Raw genomic sequence first — 17,722 nt, forward strand, 5'->3', positions numbered from 1 at the left:
TAAGGAATGGTCCTTTTCCATCTTGTACCATTGTTGTTTTGCACTCTTTTCTAGACAACATGGGCTGATCCTGCATTGCATTATTTTTAAAACTGTAATCTCTTACTTTAATTAGTATAAATACAAACCTACCAAGAAATGGTTTAAAGATTCAACTCACTTCATGGAGGAGTTCAACAGTTACCTGAAAGGCTTATAATTTCTATCAGTGTGGTATAGGTTTACAAAGATTTGCTTAACATTAAAGTGAATTTTTTTGTGTAGCAATAGATCTCTCGGAGGAGTTGTGAGCATGAAGCCTATAGCTTCCTATACTTCGCTGATACAGTTTTTGTCTTGTGTTTTTTTTCTGTCTGTTCCATGAGTATGGACTTAGTAACTTGGCCACAGTGGTTTTGTTAACTCTTATGCATGGAACAATCTTTCTCCCTGTATTTTACCTCTATTTGTCAGTGTGTGTCTAGTTTCCAGTGAATTCTTTCTATCTTTGTTGTTCTCAGTGTTTTTTTGTTTCTTAGGCAACTATGCATTGTAGAAATTGTTCCCCTCTTTATTCAGTAAATTTCGAGGAATGAAAATGGTAATTGTATACCAAGTGTACAGGATCAATAGGAATTTTCTAAGCCTTGGCATTTAAGAGAGTAGCATGTTTGTAATTCTTGCCATTCTTGATATGAAAATTGCCAAGACTTCTAGAAAATTGAGATGGTGATTGATTTATGTTATTCTGCTGCTTAGTTTACTGAACCAGCATCTTGTCCTTAACAGCTCTCTAAGGCAGGATTGTTCTTCATCCATTTCTAGCTGAACTCTCCTACTGCTTTGCCATTAGGACCGGCAATGCTGGAACTTTCTGCCACATTTGTTACATGGCCTATGGTGCAACATTCCATAACCTGCAACTAGGGTGGGGTTGACTGAACAAAGGCTCTGCCCACAACATGGGCATAGATGGCTCAGTGTTAGCAACAGCCTTGCGTTCAGAGGTAATTAAAAACAAATGGCTTGAATATTTTAATAAAGAATAATAAAATCAGTATGCAATGGAAAATTTAAACAAAAAGCTTCATATTTTTAATAGATGAGGTAATGCTTGTTTAAGTAGATGGAGCTGCTGTTTATTTGCCAGAACTTCTGTCAGTTGGTGATGAGCTTAGCTGCAGAGTGACCTCTGACAGATTTCTACCTCTGCTATAGTACACAGATGCAAATGCTGAAGATGTGAAGAACCCTGGAAAGTGGATATGCATGAAAGAAATAATCTGGTCAATTCTATGTCATTTTACTTTGTAATTTAACTGTCCATTGAACACATTGCAGAAAGTTGCCTGGTAATCATTGGCACAAGTAATTTTTATTAAACTGATGGTTAATGCTAAATCAGTAATTTTGAAGCACCCACTCAGCTTCCTGTTGTTCTGGAATCCGTGTTCCATTGTTTGCCACAGTCACTCTGACTCCTGTAAATTACAGCTCCAGACATGTTAAACTAAAGGAAGAGAGGATGGTGGAACATCCAGCACAGATGCTCTGCTCTGGCCAGACCTGGTCTCTTGTACCTTGTACTCTCAATGATCTTCCCCATTCCTCAGCTTCATTTGCAAATACAGTTTTGGGAATCTGAGTAGGAATCTGCATTGGAAGTGTGCACACAGTGCATTGACTTTGCAAGAATCAGAGTCACGTTTAATAACACTGACATACGTCATGAAATTGTATTGCACCAACAGTACAGCAACTTACATAAAACAGTAAATTGCAATAAGATGTATATAGTGTGTGTGTGTGTGTGTGTTTAGTATGGATATGTATATGGGGCTGACTAAGTTTGCAACTTTCTGCAGCTTTTTCTAATCCTGTGCAGTGGCCCCTGCATACTAGATAGTGATGCAACCAGTTAGAATGCTCTCCACATTGCAGTTGCATAAATTTGCTCAAATCTTAGGTGTCATACTAAATCTTCTCATATTCCTAATGAAATATAGATGCTGGCATGCTGTGGCGACCCATTTCCTGGCACATCGGAACCGGCTCACAATTTGCCAGCGTTTCGGCTAAGGGAGATAGCCTACGGGGATTTGCGAGCACAGAGCTTTGGAGCCTCTGCGCCATGGGGGGCAGGTTGAGGGAGGCTTAAAAGTGAGGCTGAGGATTTCGAATAAAGTTTTTCTTCGACTGCAGTTACCGACTCCGTGTCGTAATTTTAGCGCTGCGTGTAGCACACCGCTACAATTGGTGACCCCGACGGTCCAAACGATTTTTGGACCAGAAATGACCGACGCCGCCTCTGTTCATGCGGTTTCATTGAAACTGCCGGGTTTCTGGACACAGCGCCCGGACCTATGGTTCCAGCAAGCCGAAGCCCAATTCCACATTCGCCAGATCACCTCAGAAGACACCCGCTACTACTACGTGGTGAGCTCCCTCGACCAGGACACAGCGGCCCAGGTCGCGGAGTTCGTACAGTCGCCCCCCGGCAGACAGCAAGTACACGGAATTCAAAGCCCTGCTCCTCAGGACCTTCGGACTCTCACGGCGCGAGCGGGCTGCCCGTTTACTGCACCTGGATGGCTTGGGCGACAGACCTCCTTCGGCTTTAATGAATGAGATGTTGTCTCTGGCCGATGGACACACACCCTGCCTCATGTTTGAGCAGGCATTCCTGGAGCAGCTGCCCGAGGACATACGCCTGCTGCTGTCCGACGCGGATTTCAGTGACCCCCGGAAGGTGGCAGCCCGGGCGGACTTGCTGTGGAACGCCAAAAAGGTGAGCAGGGCGTCCATCGCACAGATCTCCCAGCCACGCTCCCGGCAGCAAACCAGTCCAGGCCCGGCCGCAGAGCCCGCCAACCCCTGGCCCAATGAACACTGGTGCTTCTACCACCAGCGGTGGGGCGCAGAAGCCCGCCATTGTCGCCCGCCCTGCAAGTTCCTGGGAAACGCCAGGACCAGCCGCCGCTGATGGCTACGGCGGCTGGCCATCGGGATAGCCTCCTGTATGAGTGGGACAGAAGGTCAGGACGCCGGTTTTTGGTCGACACTGGGGCCGAAATCAGCGTTTTACCTCCGACGAGTTACGACACCCGCAGCAGGGCACCGGGGCCCCCCCTGAGGGCCGTGAACGGCAGCACAGTAAGGACCTATGGCACCCGTCAGGTGCAGCTACAGTTTGGCTCCAGCCAGTTCACGTGGGACTTTACACTGGCCGCCGTAGCCCAACCGCTTCTGGGTGCGGATTTTTTGCGGGCTCACAGCCTACTGGTCGACCTGCCCAGGAAGAGACTGGTACACGCCGAGACCTTTCAGACGTTCTCCCTGGGTGCAGCCCAGTTGCCAGTCCCTCACCTCGGCTCCATCACGCTGTCCAACAACGACTTCACCAGGGTCCTGGCGGATTTCCCATCGGTTCTGGCACCGCAGTTCACAGCGGCCATGCCCCGACACGGCGTACAGCACCACATCCCGACCCAGGGACCACCCCTCCACGCCCGCGCTCGGCAGCTTCCCCCGGACAAGCTCCAACTGGCGAAGGAGGGGTTCCAGAGGATGGAGGAATTAGGGATCATCCGGCGGTCCGACAGCCCATGGGCCTCCCCCCTGCACATGGTGCCCAAAGCGACGGGAGGCTGGAGACCGTGCGGCGACTACCGCAGGCTGAACAAGGCTACCACACCGGACCGCTACCCTGTGCCGTACATTCAGGACTTTGCAGCAAACCTGCACGGCGCATGGATCTTCTCCAAGGTAGACCTCGTCCGAGGGTACCATCAAATCCCGATGCATCCTGACGACGTCCCCAAAACGGCTCTCATCACCCCGTTTGGCCTTTTCGAGTTCCTCCGCAAGCCATTCGGCCTGAAGAATGCCGCACAGACGTTCCAGCGGTTAATGGACGCGGTGGGATGGGACCTGGACTTCGCGTTCATCTATTTGGACGACATCCTCATAGCCAGCAGCAGTCGTCAGGAGCATCTGTCCCACCTCTGTCAACTCTGCGCCCGACTGAGTGAGTACGGTCTTACAATCAACCCCGCCAAATGCCAGTTTGGACTCGATACCATTGACTTCCTGGGCCACAGGATTACTAAAGACGGAGCAACCTCTTTGCCCGCTAAGGTAGATGCGGTCCGCCACTTCCCCAACCCACCACGATCAAAGGCCTTCAGGAATTCGTAGGTATGGTCAATTTCTACCACCGCTTCCTCCCTTCAGCTTCCCGGATCATGCGCCCCCTGTTCGCCCTGATGTCGGGTCCGAGCAAGGACATTACCTGGGACGAGGAGTCCGCCGCCGCTTTCGTTCAAACGAAGGAGGCTTTGGCGAACACCGCAATGCTAGTACATCCCAGAATGGACACCCCTACCGCCCTCACAGTGGACGCATCAAACACGGCAGTCGGTGGGGTGCTGGAGCAACTCATCACAGGTAGCTGGCAACCCCTGGCGTTTTTCAGCAAACACCTGCGGCCACCCGAGCTCAAGTACAGTGCTTTCGACCGGGAACTGTTGGCGCTCTACCTGGCAATCCGGCATTTCAGGTACTTCCTAGAAGGTCGGCCCTTCACCGCGTTCACGGACCACAAACCGCTTACCTTTGCGTTTACGAAAGCGTCCGACCCCTGGTCGTCCCGCCAGCAACGCCACCTGTCTTACATCTCTGAATACACGACGGGTGTCCGGCATGTCTCGGGTAAGGGCAATGTCTTGGCGGATGCGCTCTCTCGCCCTACCGTTCATGCCCTTTCCCAAGGGGTAGAGTTTGAGGCACTGGCAGAGGCACAGCAGGCAGATGAGGAGATTCCGAGTTACAGAACCGCAGTCTCCGGTTTGCAGCTCCAGGAACTCCCCGTAGGCCCGGGTGAGAGGACCTTACTCTGTGACGTCACCACTGGCCAGCCCCGTCCCGTCGTCCCGACAGCCTGGCGGCGCTGTGTTTTCGGCTCCATTCATAACTTGGCGCATCCCTCCATCCGGACAGTCATCCGGATGGTTTCCAGCAGGTTCGTTTGGCACGGACTCCGCAAACAGGTCAGTGAATGGGCCAAAACGTGCATGCACTGCCAGACGGCCAAGGTGCAGCGGCACACCAAAGCCCCACCGCAGCAGTTCCATCCCGCCCACCGGCGTTTCGACCACATTCATGTGGATATCGTGGGCCCCCTGCCAGTGTCGCGCGGAGCGCGGCACCTCCTAACTATCGTGGACTGGTTCACAAGATGGCCAGAGGCGGTCCTGCTCACCGACACCACCTCCAAATCTTGCGCCCGAGCCCTGATCACCACCTGGATATCTCGCTTTGGTGTACCGGCCCACATTACCTCCGACAGAGGCGCCCAGTTCACCTCCAGCCTGTGGTCAGCTATGGCCAGCCTTTTGGGGACTCAGCTGCACCACACAACTGCCTACCACCCATAGTGGAGCCACCGTCACCTGAAGTCGGCCCTCATGGCCCGCCTGCGAGGAGCCAACTGGGCAGACGAGCTTCCCTGGGTCCTACTCGGCATCCGCACAGCACCCAAGGACGACCTGCACGCCTTGTCAGCCGAGTTGGTATAGGGCGCACCCCTGCGTCCCCAGGGAGTTCCTACCAGCCCCATGGGGGCAAGAGGAAGATCCCGCAGCAGTCCTGGGCAGACTACGTGAGAAGCTTGGTAACCTGGCCCCCATACCCACTTCACAGCACGGGAGGCACCCGACCTGCGTACCCAAAGACCTGCAGAACTGTAAGTTTGTGTTTGTACGAAGGGGCGGGCATCGGCCACCGCTGCAGCGGCCATACGAGGGGCCGTTTATGGTGCTCCGGAACAACGGGTCCACGTTCATGCTGGACGTTGGGGGGAAAGAGGAGGTTTTCACGGTGGACCGACTCAAACCGGCCCATGTGGACCTGGCGCAACCGGTCGAGTTTCCGGCACCTCGGCGCAGAGGCCGACCTCCCAAGCAGGTTCCGGCCCAGTCTGTGGACATTGGGGGGTGTATCGCCGGTTCTGGGGGGGGGGGCGTTATGTGGCGACCCATTTCCTGGCACATCCGAACCGGCTCACAATTAGCCAGCTTTCCGGCTAAGGGAGATAGCCTACGGGGGTTTGCGAGCACAGCTTTGGAGCCTCTGCGCCACGGGGGGCAGGCTGAGGGAGGCTTAAAAGTGAGGCTGAGGATTTCGAATAAAGTTTTTCCTTCGACTGCAGTTACCGACTCCGTGTCGTAATTTTAGCTCTGCATGTAGCACACCGCTACAATGCCTTCTTTGTAATTGCATCAATATATTGGACCCAGGATAGATCTTCAGAGATGTTGACCACTTTCTTTCTTTTTACAATATTTTTATTCAGAAGAAAAAAAAGATTTACAGAGTGCAACACATAGATACATCTCAACATAACTTGTGTACATTCATATATTGTAATAAAATTGATCAAAATGTTATAGCATAACACATAAAGGTATATCACTCTGTAATCAAAAATTTAAAGATAAGTCATACATCATAAAATAAATTTTTATATTAAAAATGTCAACCCCCTACCAACTACCAAAGAAAAAAGCTAATGGATGACCATGGATAATTAGAAAAAAAACATATTCACTTAAGAAGAGAAGATGAAAATATACATAAAAGTCTGTGCACTGTTAAACTTTATAAATTGGAAAAGTAATTTAGGAAAGGTCCCCAAATATCATAAAAAGATTGTTTTGAATTTAAGACTGAGCAGCGGATCTTTTCTAAATTTAAATAAGACATAATATCACGTAGCCATTGAAGATGTGTAGGAGGGGTAGACTCCTTCCATTTAAACAAGATTGCTCTTCTTGCTAAAAGAGAGGTGAAAACTAAAACCTGTAGGTTAGGAGTACTTAAAGTTATATCTTCATTTGCAATAATACCAAACAAGGCAGTAAGGGGATTTGGGTCAAATTGGACCCTAAGAAGTTGAGAGAAGGGATGAAATACTTCCTGCCAAAACTTTTCAATTTTAGGGCAAAACCAAAACATATGAATTAAAGAGGCATCAGCAGAGTTGCATTTATTATAAAGTGGAGAAACATTCGGGTAAAAACTGGAGAGCTTCTGTTTAGAAATGTAAGCTCTATGAACCACTTTAAATTGTAGAAGAGAATGATGAGCACAGAAAGATGATTTATTAACCCGTATAAGAATTTTATTCCACCTATCATCAGAAATCTGACAATTCAGGTCATCCTCCCAAGCTTTTTTAATTTTATCTAAGAAGTCTTGTCTAGAATCAATCAACAAGTTATAGATGTTGACTACTAAGAACATGAATCTGCTCACCCTTTCCACTGCTGATCCCTCGTTGAGGACTGCTGTGCATTCCCTCAACTTCCCCTTCCTTGGTTCTTACTGATGTTGAATGTAAGGTTGTTGCTGCAACACCACTCAACCAGCTGATCAGACTCACACATGTATACCTCCTTGTTACCTTCTGAGATTTGTCGGTGGCATTTGAGCTGTGCATAGCCACACAGTCATGGGTGTTGAGAGAGAAGAGCAGTGGGCTAAGCACACAGGTATCCTAGTGTGGTTATCTGTAGTCACGCAATCAAGAAGTTAGGGATCCAGATGCAGAGGGAGGTACTGAGGTCCTGGTTTTGAAGCTAATGGTATGTCTCCAACTATCCTCTGCCAAAGTCCTTGCTTCTTTGTGTAAGTGGTTAACTGGTGAAGCATTGTGTTTGACTCTAAATATTTATATATATTTGATTGTGTTTTCTCCTGTTTCTTCTGAATTGTTTTTAGTTGGATAGGCGGGCTTGAAGATGAGAAGCAGAAGACAGATGTGCACTACAGGTCCCTCGGAGGAGAAGGAAACTTCAACTGGAGATTTATTTTCCCTTTTGAATACCTCCCAGCTGAACAGCTGTGTGTTATCTCCAAGAAGGTGAGTTTCTGAATTCCATGCACTGTAGCATTGAAAGGCCAAAGAGAGCTGCCTGAAAAATTTTAGATGCACTCTGAAGTTAAGAATTCTGTCGTATAAAGCAGAAAATCCAGGAGGGCTGAAAGTCCAAGTCTGATTTCGGGCAGCAGTTTATTTTAACTTTGTCAATACTGTTTAATAGAAGAAAAAGTCAAACCCGTGAACTGGCTCAGTGTTCTCTGGAATGTTCAGGTTCAAGTACAGTAATTGTTGAGTACAGCCATCCCCACAGGGCAGTTACGTTGGTTTGCAACCAGTCCCCCTTGTGGAACAGAAGTTCCCATAGGGAGGTCTATTGTCCTCTGCCCTGCACCATTTCCTCTTGTTTGTAAGTGTACATTCTTTCTATTCATGCTAACAGCCATGAGAATGTAACCCTTGCTGTGAGCACTTATTTATGCAGTTTTCTGTGGGAATGCTAGTGCATGAAGAAGTGGTTGAAGCTAGCAAGGGCCGTATCTAACTGACCTTTGTTTTCTTTGGATCAAAAAATTCATCATTAGAGTAACCTTGTAGCCTTCTACTTTTGTACTTATGTCAGCTATCTTCCCAGCTCCCTCTAATTTGACACTGTACAGCTGGTTGTATGTGCTTAAACCAGGTGTTTAGATTTAGGGTGTGCGTGCCATATTTGTAAAAAGGAAAAAAATAATTTTTCTGCAGGGTTCATAAATGTAGGAAGGTGCCAGTGCACGTGACAGAATTAAGTTGCAAGCCTTAATAAAATAATTTTGATAAATCAGCATGATATTAGCAATGCCTAACATCTGCAATCAGATCTGATTCTCTTTGCCCTTTCAGAAAGCATAAGCTATCACAGCTGGCTTTATGTAAAAAGGCCAAAGGGAGAAGATTAATGTGAAATGGGTCATCCAAACTGGCATGCTTTTCTTCTATTCCAGGAAAACTTCTGGAGTCTTGACAAAACAGAGTTCAGGACACCTCCGAAACTATTCATTCAAATATGGGACAATGATAAATTTACCATGGATGACTATTTGGGTATGAAATTCTCTTTCTGCTTAATCTACTGTGGTTAAACTAAAGTACTGCCTTTCTAATCCAGCAGTACATATGCTATAAAATATTATTTTTATTTGTAGCATTTATTGCTGGTTATATTCTGTATTAAATAATGTATTCCTATGATATTTATTATTCAGAGTTCTGTTATGCTGTTAAACCGAGCATCTTTTGGAAGTTGCATGGTGTAGAAATGGCCAGATCCAATGCAGCTTTGAAGAGTCCTGCAAATTGCTTTAGCATTGGTGAAACCTGTCCCTCAGAGCAGCACCTGTCTCCATCAATATAGTTGTGCATGTAGCAAAATGACTTGTCTTGGTCTTGTCATATCCAAGAATAATAATGTTAAGTCAAAAATGTTCAGAATTGTGCCAAGAATAGAGCAAGGTGGACAAAATTAGAAAAGAACTGGGGTGAATAGGGAGCTGCAGTATGGAGTTGGTGACCAAATTGATTGGAATGAGAGGTTCCCAGGGCCATACCAGAAGTCAGGAACACAAATAAACTTGACCTCCAGGATTAAGATTAATACAGTTGAATAGGTTTTATTGGTTAGTGCAAGTATATTTTTGCAGACTATCTTTTATAATTTAATTCTTTCACCTATTGTTTGCAGTTTTAAGCAAAATAGCATTAGGTAAATTCTGAAAAATGTTTTCTACAACTTCTGTTAAATAACAGGTTTTACAGTTTTAGACCCTATTTGTAAAATGTGCTCGGGGAGGAAACTTGGAAGTAATTGATTTGTATGTCATTGAAATGCAATTACCACATTTTTGCATGTGTGTCAACATTGATTTGGTTTTTAGTTGAAAATTGTACAAAAGAGTTAAAGCTTGAGCCATAATGAGTTTGACTGCCTTTGCAAAACTTACAACACGGTTCACTGACAACCATCTCCAATTTCAAATTTCTATATTTAAATAGAATTTGATTTCAGTAATAGTGATGAGCGCCAATTATCTTGAAGTCATTGAAACCACATACTGGTGGATTGTGTTTATTAAACCTTGATAAGTCTTGTATGGATGTTCATTAAACTTAATGCCAAGTGACTGTAGGATGGAAAGTTTACTTGTGATCTTTTCCTGTGATTGTTTTAATGTCTTATGTGCTGGTTCTGAAGTAATTTGTTGTTTCATGAGAGATGAAATCTCCATATGACTCTAGTGAATGCAAGTATTGCAGAAATTTGTGTAAATGTGTGACACCTGAATTGGTTGGCAAGCACTAGATAAATGAAGTACAACCTGTGTTTGGTTTCCTGCCAGCAGTAAGTGGCGAATGCATATTTCTAACCAAAAGATGTTTCATACATTGTGGTGTTTTGATTTACAATTAGCGTGTGTGTAATAGAGGTGGCTGCATAGTGCAGAGTTTTAGACTGTTTTTCTTCTAAAGTAAATTTCCACAAGTTCCACAGTCCTGATGAAGGTCTTGACCAAAATGTTGACTGTTCATTTTCCTCCATGGATGCTCTGAGTACAACTCTGAGTTTTCACAGCAACTTTGTATGTTGTTCCAGATTTCCAGTGGTCCCTTATGTCACCACAATTTACTCTGCTTGTCCAAAGCCAGCACCACAGTTTTTTTCAAATTGTTATGACGTACCTATAACAATTACTGAATTTAAGTTAATTTAAGATTAAAGTTGCAATCAATAACAGACCATACTTACTGAGTTAAAAAGCTCTACTGGACCTAAACATTCTCTCCCATTGTTCTTCCCAAACTGCTGTTCTTCAAGACCTCTTATGCTAAATTTTGTTTTCCTGCAATTTTAACTGTCTTATCATGGTTCCAGTTCAGATGAAAGAACATTGATCCACAATGATAACTCTGTTGCTATCTCCACAGATGTTGTCTGACCTAAATATGTCCTGCAAGTTTTGTTTTTATTACTGATAATGGGGGGGGGGGGTGATTTTTGGAATATAGCAGATGTGTCTTTTCTCTTTTTTTAAAAAAGAAATGGGCTTGTCATTTCCTCTTAGCTTCTAATCTTCAATGTAATATGTAGCCAGGGTCAAGAAGCTGGGAATTTCAATTACCTGCCAAACCCAAGAAGCGTGCTTTGGCAACTGTAACTTCTAATTGGCTTTAAGATGTACGTATTTGGACTAATTCCCCAGAGGATGGGTTAAACGGTCTGAAAGGAATGGGCTAAATTAAATATTAAAATAGAGCAACTCTTGAACTCCAAATCTCAGGTTATCCGTGAATATTATGACTGGGAAACCCGTTACTAAAGACTATGAAGCAAAGTGGAAGAGCCCTTAGTTCTCTCTGGTGCAGGCATCCCACTGGATGCCATTATGTGACAAACTGGCTTTTTAAAGGGTTGATGCTATACCAAGGTCAGATTTGTTATATTACAGCTGATTAAATTCCCAAAGAGGCACCAGTTCCATTTAATCCTCTTGTGGAATGTTGACTTCAGTAATTATTAGACAATTAATGAGTCCTAACTGGGCAAAGAATATATAGCAAAATCTGTCGTGTGCAGTGCAAGTTGCTCGAAACCTATGACTGTATTTAGTATTTGGAGTAATACTGGATAAGTAAGGCTGTATTATAGTGGAAGGAGATTGAAGCATACAAGATTCTGATGGGTCTTAATAGGTTGTGTACAGGGAGGATGTTTCTCCTGGCTAGGAGGCTGGGGTGGTGGAAAGTAGTCTAGACCCAGGGGTGACAGTCTGAGATGTGGGGCTAGGTTGAAATACTGTTCAGAGGGTGCTTAACCAGTGCAGTGAAAGTTAAAGAGTTCAAACTACTGAGTATATTGAAGAAGGTGATAGATTTTTAGACGTGAGGCATTACAGGGTAAAGAGAGGTGTGAGAGAATTTAATTTCGCGATACGGGGATCAGCCAAGATTATACGGAATGGAAGAACAGTATGAAATTTGGCATTGTCATCATCCTTCTGATCTTTGCTGCAATCAAACTTATTCCCCATCAAAAGGTGATTCAATTGGTCATGAATGTGATTAGGAGCCTACCTATCACCCATTTGCGGTAGATACAAAATCACATCCTATGATAATTCATTGTACTGTAGTTCTCTTACAAATGTTCTTATCTGTTGCAAACTGCTTGATACATTTACCATCAACATCATTGAAGAACTCAAAAGGAAACCGCTTATGATCTGCTACCTATCCTAGACTGAGCTAATTTTCTTATCTGTTTTGTAACTCAAAATCATCTTGACTAGTGATCTGAATATTTCCTAATCCTTTTACTTTGGAAAATTCACTGCAATCTTCTAGAACTATATTTTGAAGGTATATAAAGTCTTGACAAATGCTTTCTAAAGCGTTCAAAAATTACTGGCAGCAACAAATATAATTGCTGCTTCAGTTACCAAGTTTCAAGTCTACATTTAAGATGACTTTTAGTTTACCCACTTAGAATAAATCCCTTACAGATTCCCAAAGAAATTCCCTTTGTACCTTTGGACACTTTTTTTGTTTGGGCAGCTTCCAGTGATTGCCATTAATTAGCATCTTGTTAATTTAACTAAAACACCTCCATTAAAAATGATTAAAATCAATTTTTACTACACCAATGCCACTAAGCAAATCTTTCACACAATGCCCCCTTCCCCCACTCTCAGTTTTCCATAGGATCACCGTCTATGTGACTCCTGTGTCTACTCATTTCTCCCACACTGTTCTCACTTTGGACACTTATCACTGCAAGTGGGTTAAGTGCTGCACCTGCCCCCTTGCCACCATCAAGAACCAAAACACTCCCCGCTGTAGATTGGGGGATTGCTTTGTCAGTACCTTTGCTCGATCTGCCACAAAATGTGGGATCTCCCAGCAGCCACCTACTTCAATTTGACTTCCCATTCCCATTCTGACGTGTTGGTCCATAGCCTCCTCTACTGCCACAATGAGGCCAAACTCCGGTCAGAGGAGCAACACTTCATATTCAGTCTGGGTAGCCTTCAACCCTATGCCAATATCAGAAATTTCTCTAACTTCTGATAACTTCTCTTCTCCCCACTCTTTCTTCATTCTGCATTCTAACACCCCTCTTGCCCCTTCTCTTCTACTCACTTGCCCATCACCTCCCTCTGGTGCCCTGTTGGGATTCCCCACCTTTTCCTTTCGTTCATGGTTCACTGTCTTCTTTTATCGATGGCTTCCTTCTTAAGCCTTTACATCTTCCACCTATTACCTCCCAGCTTCTTACATCAAACCCACTTCCCACCCACCCTCCTTCCCCCTCACCTTGTTTCACCTATCAGTTGCCATCTTGTTCTCCTATCTCACCAATTTCCTTCTTATTCTGGCTTCTTTTTTTTCCAGTCCAAAATGTGGACTGTTTATTCCCCTCCATGGATGCTGCCTGACATGCTGTGTTTCTCCAATATTTTCTGTGTGTTGCATAAGATTTCCAGCATCAGCAGAATCTCTTATGTTCAGCATTTAAGTAGCATGGGAATTAATGTTTTGTAAAGGGAGAAATAATATAACTGGTATAAAACTTTGTGCCTCCTGTTCACTTTGCAACAACAAATCCCCCCCCCCCAAAAAAATTTAAATTTAAACAACTAAGTCCTGGTGATAAAATATGAAGGAAAAGCTATAAATTGCACAAAAAAAGCTGCAATGTGTATTTTTGCTCATTTTCTTTGAGAGGCAAGTTTGCAGAAAACATTCCATGATTAAATCCAATGTTATTTTTGTTAACAAATCAAGAAAGACTGCTTTTAAACACACTGAGAAACTTCATGCATAGTTGTAATGAATGTTAACGATATGGTCATTGCACTGTTTTGACACTTTAGATTCTCCAGGCTATGTGACAGTCAGCACACAAAAATGATCCCTCATTTCTACCTTTGAGTTTATCACGTTTCAAATACCTGCACTATTAATGAGGCAAATTGTTATCTTAAAATCTGCTGATGTCCCATTTTTTCGATAAACTTCCAGTAAAATATTGAGAAATGCTAAGCTCTGTTTTTTTATCTTTGGAGTATACCAGAACTAATTATTCATGCATGTAACAAGTTCCTTTTTGGTTGTTTAATCTTCATCTAGAACCTCAATATCAGAGAACAGGTCATCTTGTATAATTGTTTCCTAATGTCATCTTGGCACTGAACTGCAGAATCACCAAATACTGTAAATCTGGTCCTACTGTAACATACTGAGCTAAGTTTAACTCATTTTAAGATGTGTTCAGTTATTAAAGTTTTTTAAAACTTTATCATTTTTTAGTCTGTCTCTCAAAAGTACTTGTGCATTTCTTACCAATTTCCTAAATATATTCTCACTTGTAGATTTCCCAAGTTTCCTTTTTTAAACCTCTCAAAACAAAATGCTAATTGGGTGAATCTTATGAATAAGATATAATTGTCATTATGAGATGGCTCACAACTCCACAGTGCTCACTTTATGTGATAAAACTGGATGATATTGCATTAGTCAAAATATAAGTGAATTCTGTTAGTTTTTTTTTAAATGGTCAAAATTTCTGTCATTGTGATTCTCCTCAGTAGTTAATGAGAAACCTTGTGATTTTTTAAAAAATTGCTATTTCTTCGAAGTTCCAGTGTTGGACACATATTGTTTTTTTATTAATTTCACTTTTCCCAACTGTCCGATTATACCAATGAGACCAAACATACAACGCTGCACATCTTTGAAAGGTAGGAGGAAACTGGAGCTCCTGGAGGAAACCCATACCGTCACAGAAGAACATGCAAACTCCTTACAGTTAGAGTTAACAGCTGGAGTGTAACAGCGTTATTGCTAATTGCTGAGCTACCACACCATCCTTTCTTTAATTCCATTGCAATGTGTAACAAAACATACAGCTAGTATAAGAATGAGCTATACCATTGTGCAGGGAGTAAGCGATGTCCTCATCTTTCTGAATCCCAATACGTTGCCTAAATCCTCCAATGTGCTTCCTTTGAGCTGTTAATTTCCATTAATTATCACGCGGGCATCTGAGCCCCTTCTACCTAACAATGGCATTTCCTTTTCAGCCAGTCTCCAATCAGAATCAGGTTTCATTCACTGGCATATTTCATCAAATTTGTTAACTTAGCAGCGGCAGTACAATGTGATGCATAACAATATAGAAAAAAGTAAACAATTACAGTAAATATATATATAAAAAATATTAAATTAAAGAGTGAAAAAACAGAAATAATAAAAAAAACCTGTAGCCACTTAAAAATGAAATAATAGTTGTTTGTAGTAACATTCAAATTGTAATTAATGAAGCACTGTGATCTGCTTCAATCTCTGGGGAGACTAATTAACTGAGTTTCTTGCATGCTTTTCACCATAGGTCAGAAATCCTGTTTCCCCACATTAGTACAAGAAAAGATGAATTAAAAGATGTTTCCTATTTGCATTTCTATAAAAGAAAGACAATGCTGCATCCTTCTTGCAGCGTCTATGTCAGAGCTGATTGTTTGCCTCCTGATCCCACCTCATTTTGTTATTCTCACCTTCATAATCCTGTATTTTCTTCTCTACCCCCAATTTTTGTGTTTCCTGGCTGTGAGTGTAAGTGCCACATTCACGTGTTCAAAGCATTTATTATCAAGCAAATCACTGCCTGTGGAATGAAATGGAGGAGGAACGCTTTGGGTGTATGGCTGACACACAAAGCAACCTTGCACTGAAAGCCCCCCCCCCCCATTAAAGTTATGGGTCTTAAAGTCAAGTTCCACTTCTGTGGTGTTCTCTTTGATCTTCCTCCCCCACCAGAAACAAAACATAGTAGGCAAACACAAAGCTAGGATTTAGTAGCACAGTACAGACAGGAAATCGCTAATGCTAGGATGAGATAGCTTCACAATAAAGCCAAGCTACCTTGAATGTGTTGCTTGGAGTAAAGCCATTAATCCAACACACTCTGACCAGGTCTGCACATAGTTGCTATTACAGGCATTTGCTGTGGGCTGTGATAGGGATATTAGGCTGCCCTTGGGTTAGAGAAGTAAATTACGGTCTTAAAAAAATGTTGTTGATGACACTTGTGGAAATGGGTTGAAGAAAATATTTATTTTCTTCTTTGCCTTCACCCCATGGGTAATGGATGGTGTCAAAAGGACGAAGAACCTCTCCACTCCCCACCCAGCTTTTTAACTCCATTCATATGGGAATCAAATCACAGCTGTCTCATGTACAGAAAGGGCAATGGAGAATGCCGAGTTGGCTCTCTTTCGTGGAGCACTGCAGCACAGAATGAGGCCATTTGACATATCTAGTCTGTGCTAAACTGTTATTCCCCCTATTCTTATCAACCCTCACCTGGACCACTGCCCTCTATACCCTTCCCATCCATGTACTTATCCAAACTTCTCTTAAATGTTGAAATCAAACCCGCATCCACTACTTCCTCTAGCAACTCATTCCACACTCACAGCACCCTCTGAGTGAGGAAGTTTCCCCTCAAATTCCCCTTAACTATTTCATCTTTTACCCTGAACCTATAACCTTTAGTTCTACTTTCACTCAACCACATGGAAAAAGGCCTGCTTGAATTAACCCTATCTCTACCCCTTATAATTGTGTATACCTCTACAAATGGGCTTGTGTTCTTAAAATCCTAGTAAAACCTTAAAGAATTGAATCACAGTCAGAGTGCTTTCCATTCTCCCATTACCCTTTTAATTGGCTTAAGGTTACAGAATATATACTGAATTTGAATAGACATTATGACATATATAATGAATTCTGTCAAGTTATTGAATGGATAACTGGAATATGTCCATTAAAATTGTTTGCTTTTTCATTGAAATGATCAGAATAATCCTTTCTAGCCTTGAAGCATTTTCCAGGGAATTCACTAAAATAAATTTGTGATGTTTGTTTAATCTGCTGAATTGAATTGACCTAATGAAAGTTGAAATATTAGAACAAAGGAATAATTGTGGTGTTTGACTGTGGCCCTATAAATAGTGTGGCAGATTGTAATATGTGCCAATTGCTCCTGTTTGATTCTCATCATCTTATTGTGTTGGTGTTCTTACCTCCAATTTGCAGGTGTCCTTGAGTTGGATCTGAATTCGATAATACATCCAGCCAAAATAGCCAAAAGATGCGACCTTGATATGCTGCCAAACGAGAAGAATGGTGGTGCTAAAGTGACTTCACTCTTTTCTCAAAAATCCCTCAATGGTTGGTGGCCATGTGTCCAAGAGAAAGATGGCAAACGTATATTGGCTGTAAGGACCTTCAATGCATTGTTGGAATTTTATTTTTAACGCTGTGATGTTCTTCCTTGCAATTCTGGAGCTTTTTCATTTGCTTTGGTCAATAATATACTCAATAACTTTAATGTTAGTTTTAAACTAAAATAATAGAACATAATAGATATTTTATTACTTGCAAAAGGGCCTGATGGGGTGTATCTCAGATTATAGTGGAAGGGACGAGAAGAGATTTATGGGGCCTTGACACTGATCTTTATATCCCTTTTAGTCACAATTGCAGTCTCAGAGGGCTAGAGAATATCTAACAATTTTTAAGAAGGGCAACAGGGATAACCCAGTGAACCTTGCATCAATCGTAGTAAAATTATTGGGAAAGCCTGGACTTTCATAGATGGTCAGTATGGTTTTGTGTGAAGTAGGTCATGTCTTATGAACTTCGTTGAGTTTTTTGAGGTGAAAATGATGATTTGAGGGTAGAGCAGTTGATGTTGACTACTTGGGCTTTAGTAAAGCATTTGATAAAGTCCATCGCATCAAGCTTATCCAGGAGATTAAGGCATAGGGA

At 43.0% G+C, this 17,722-nt stretch overlaps 1 protein-coding gene across 5 annotated transcripts in view; it reads left to right on the plus strand.

Annotated features, from left to right (window-relative positions):
• LOC132379550 (myoferlin-like) overlaps positions 1-17,722 on the plus strand; it is a 263,587-nt gene that overhangs the window by 229,118 nt on the left and 16,747 nt on the right. For 4 of the 5 annotated variants that reach the window (XM_059947583.1, XM_059947585.1, XM_059947584.1 and 1 more), the window contains 3 exons: positions 7,759-7,900; positions 8,842-8,941; positions 16,988-17,169. In XM_059947583.1, coding sequence (XP_059803566.1) covers positions 7,759-7,900; positions 8,842-8,941; positions 16,988-17,169 — 424 coding nt within the window. Of the gene's footprint in view, positions 1-7,758; positions 7,901-8,841; positions 8,942-16,987; positions 17,170-17,722 lie in introns of those variants that run through there. The other variant, XM_059947586.1, reaches the window with a different exon arrangement.

The sequence above is a fragment of the Hypanus sabinus genome, chromosome 22 (assembly GCF_030144855.1).
Source record: "Hypanus sabinus isolate sHypSab1 chromosome 22, sHypSab1.hap1, whole genome shotgun sequence".
Classification (NCBI taxonomy): Eukaryota; Metazoa; Chordata; class Chondrichthyes; order Myliobatiformes; family Dasyatidae; genus Hypanus; species Hypanus sabinus.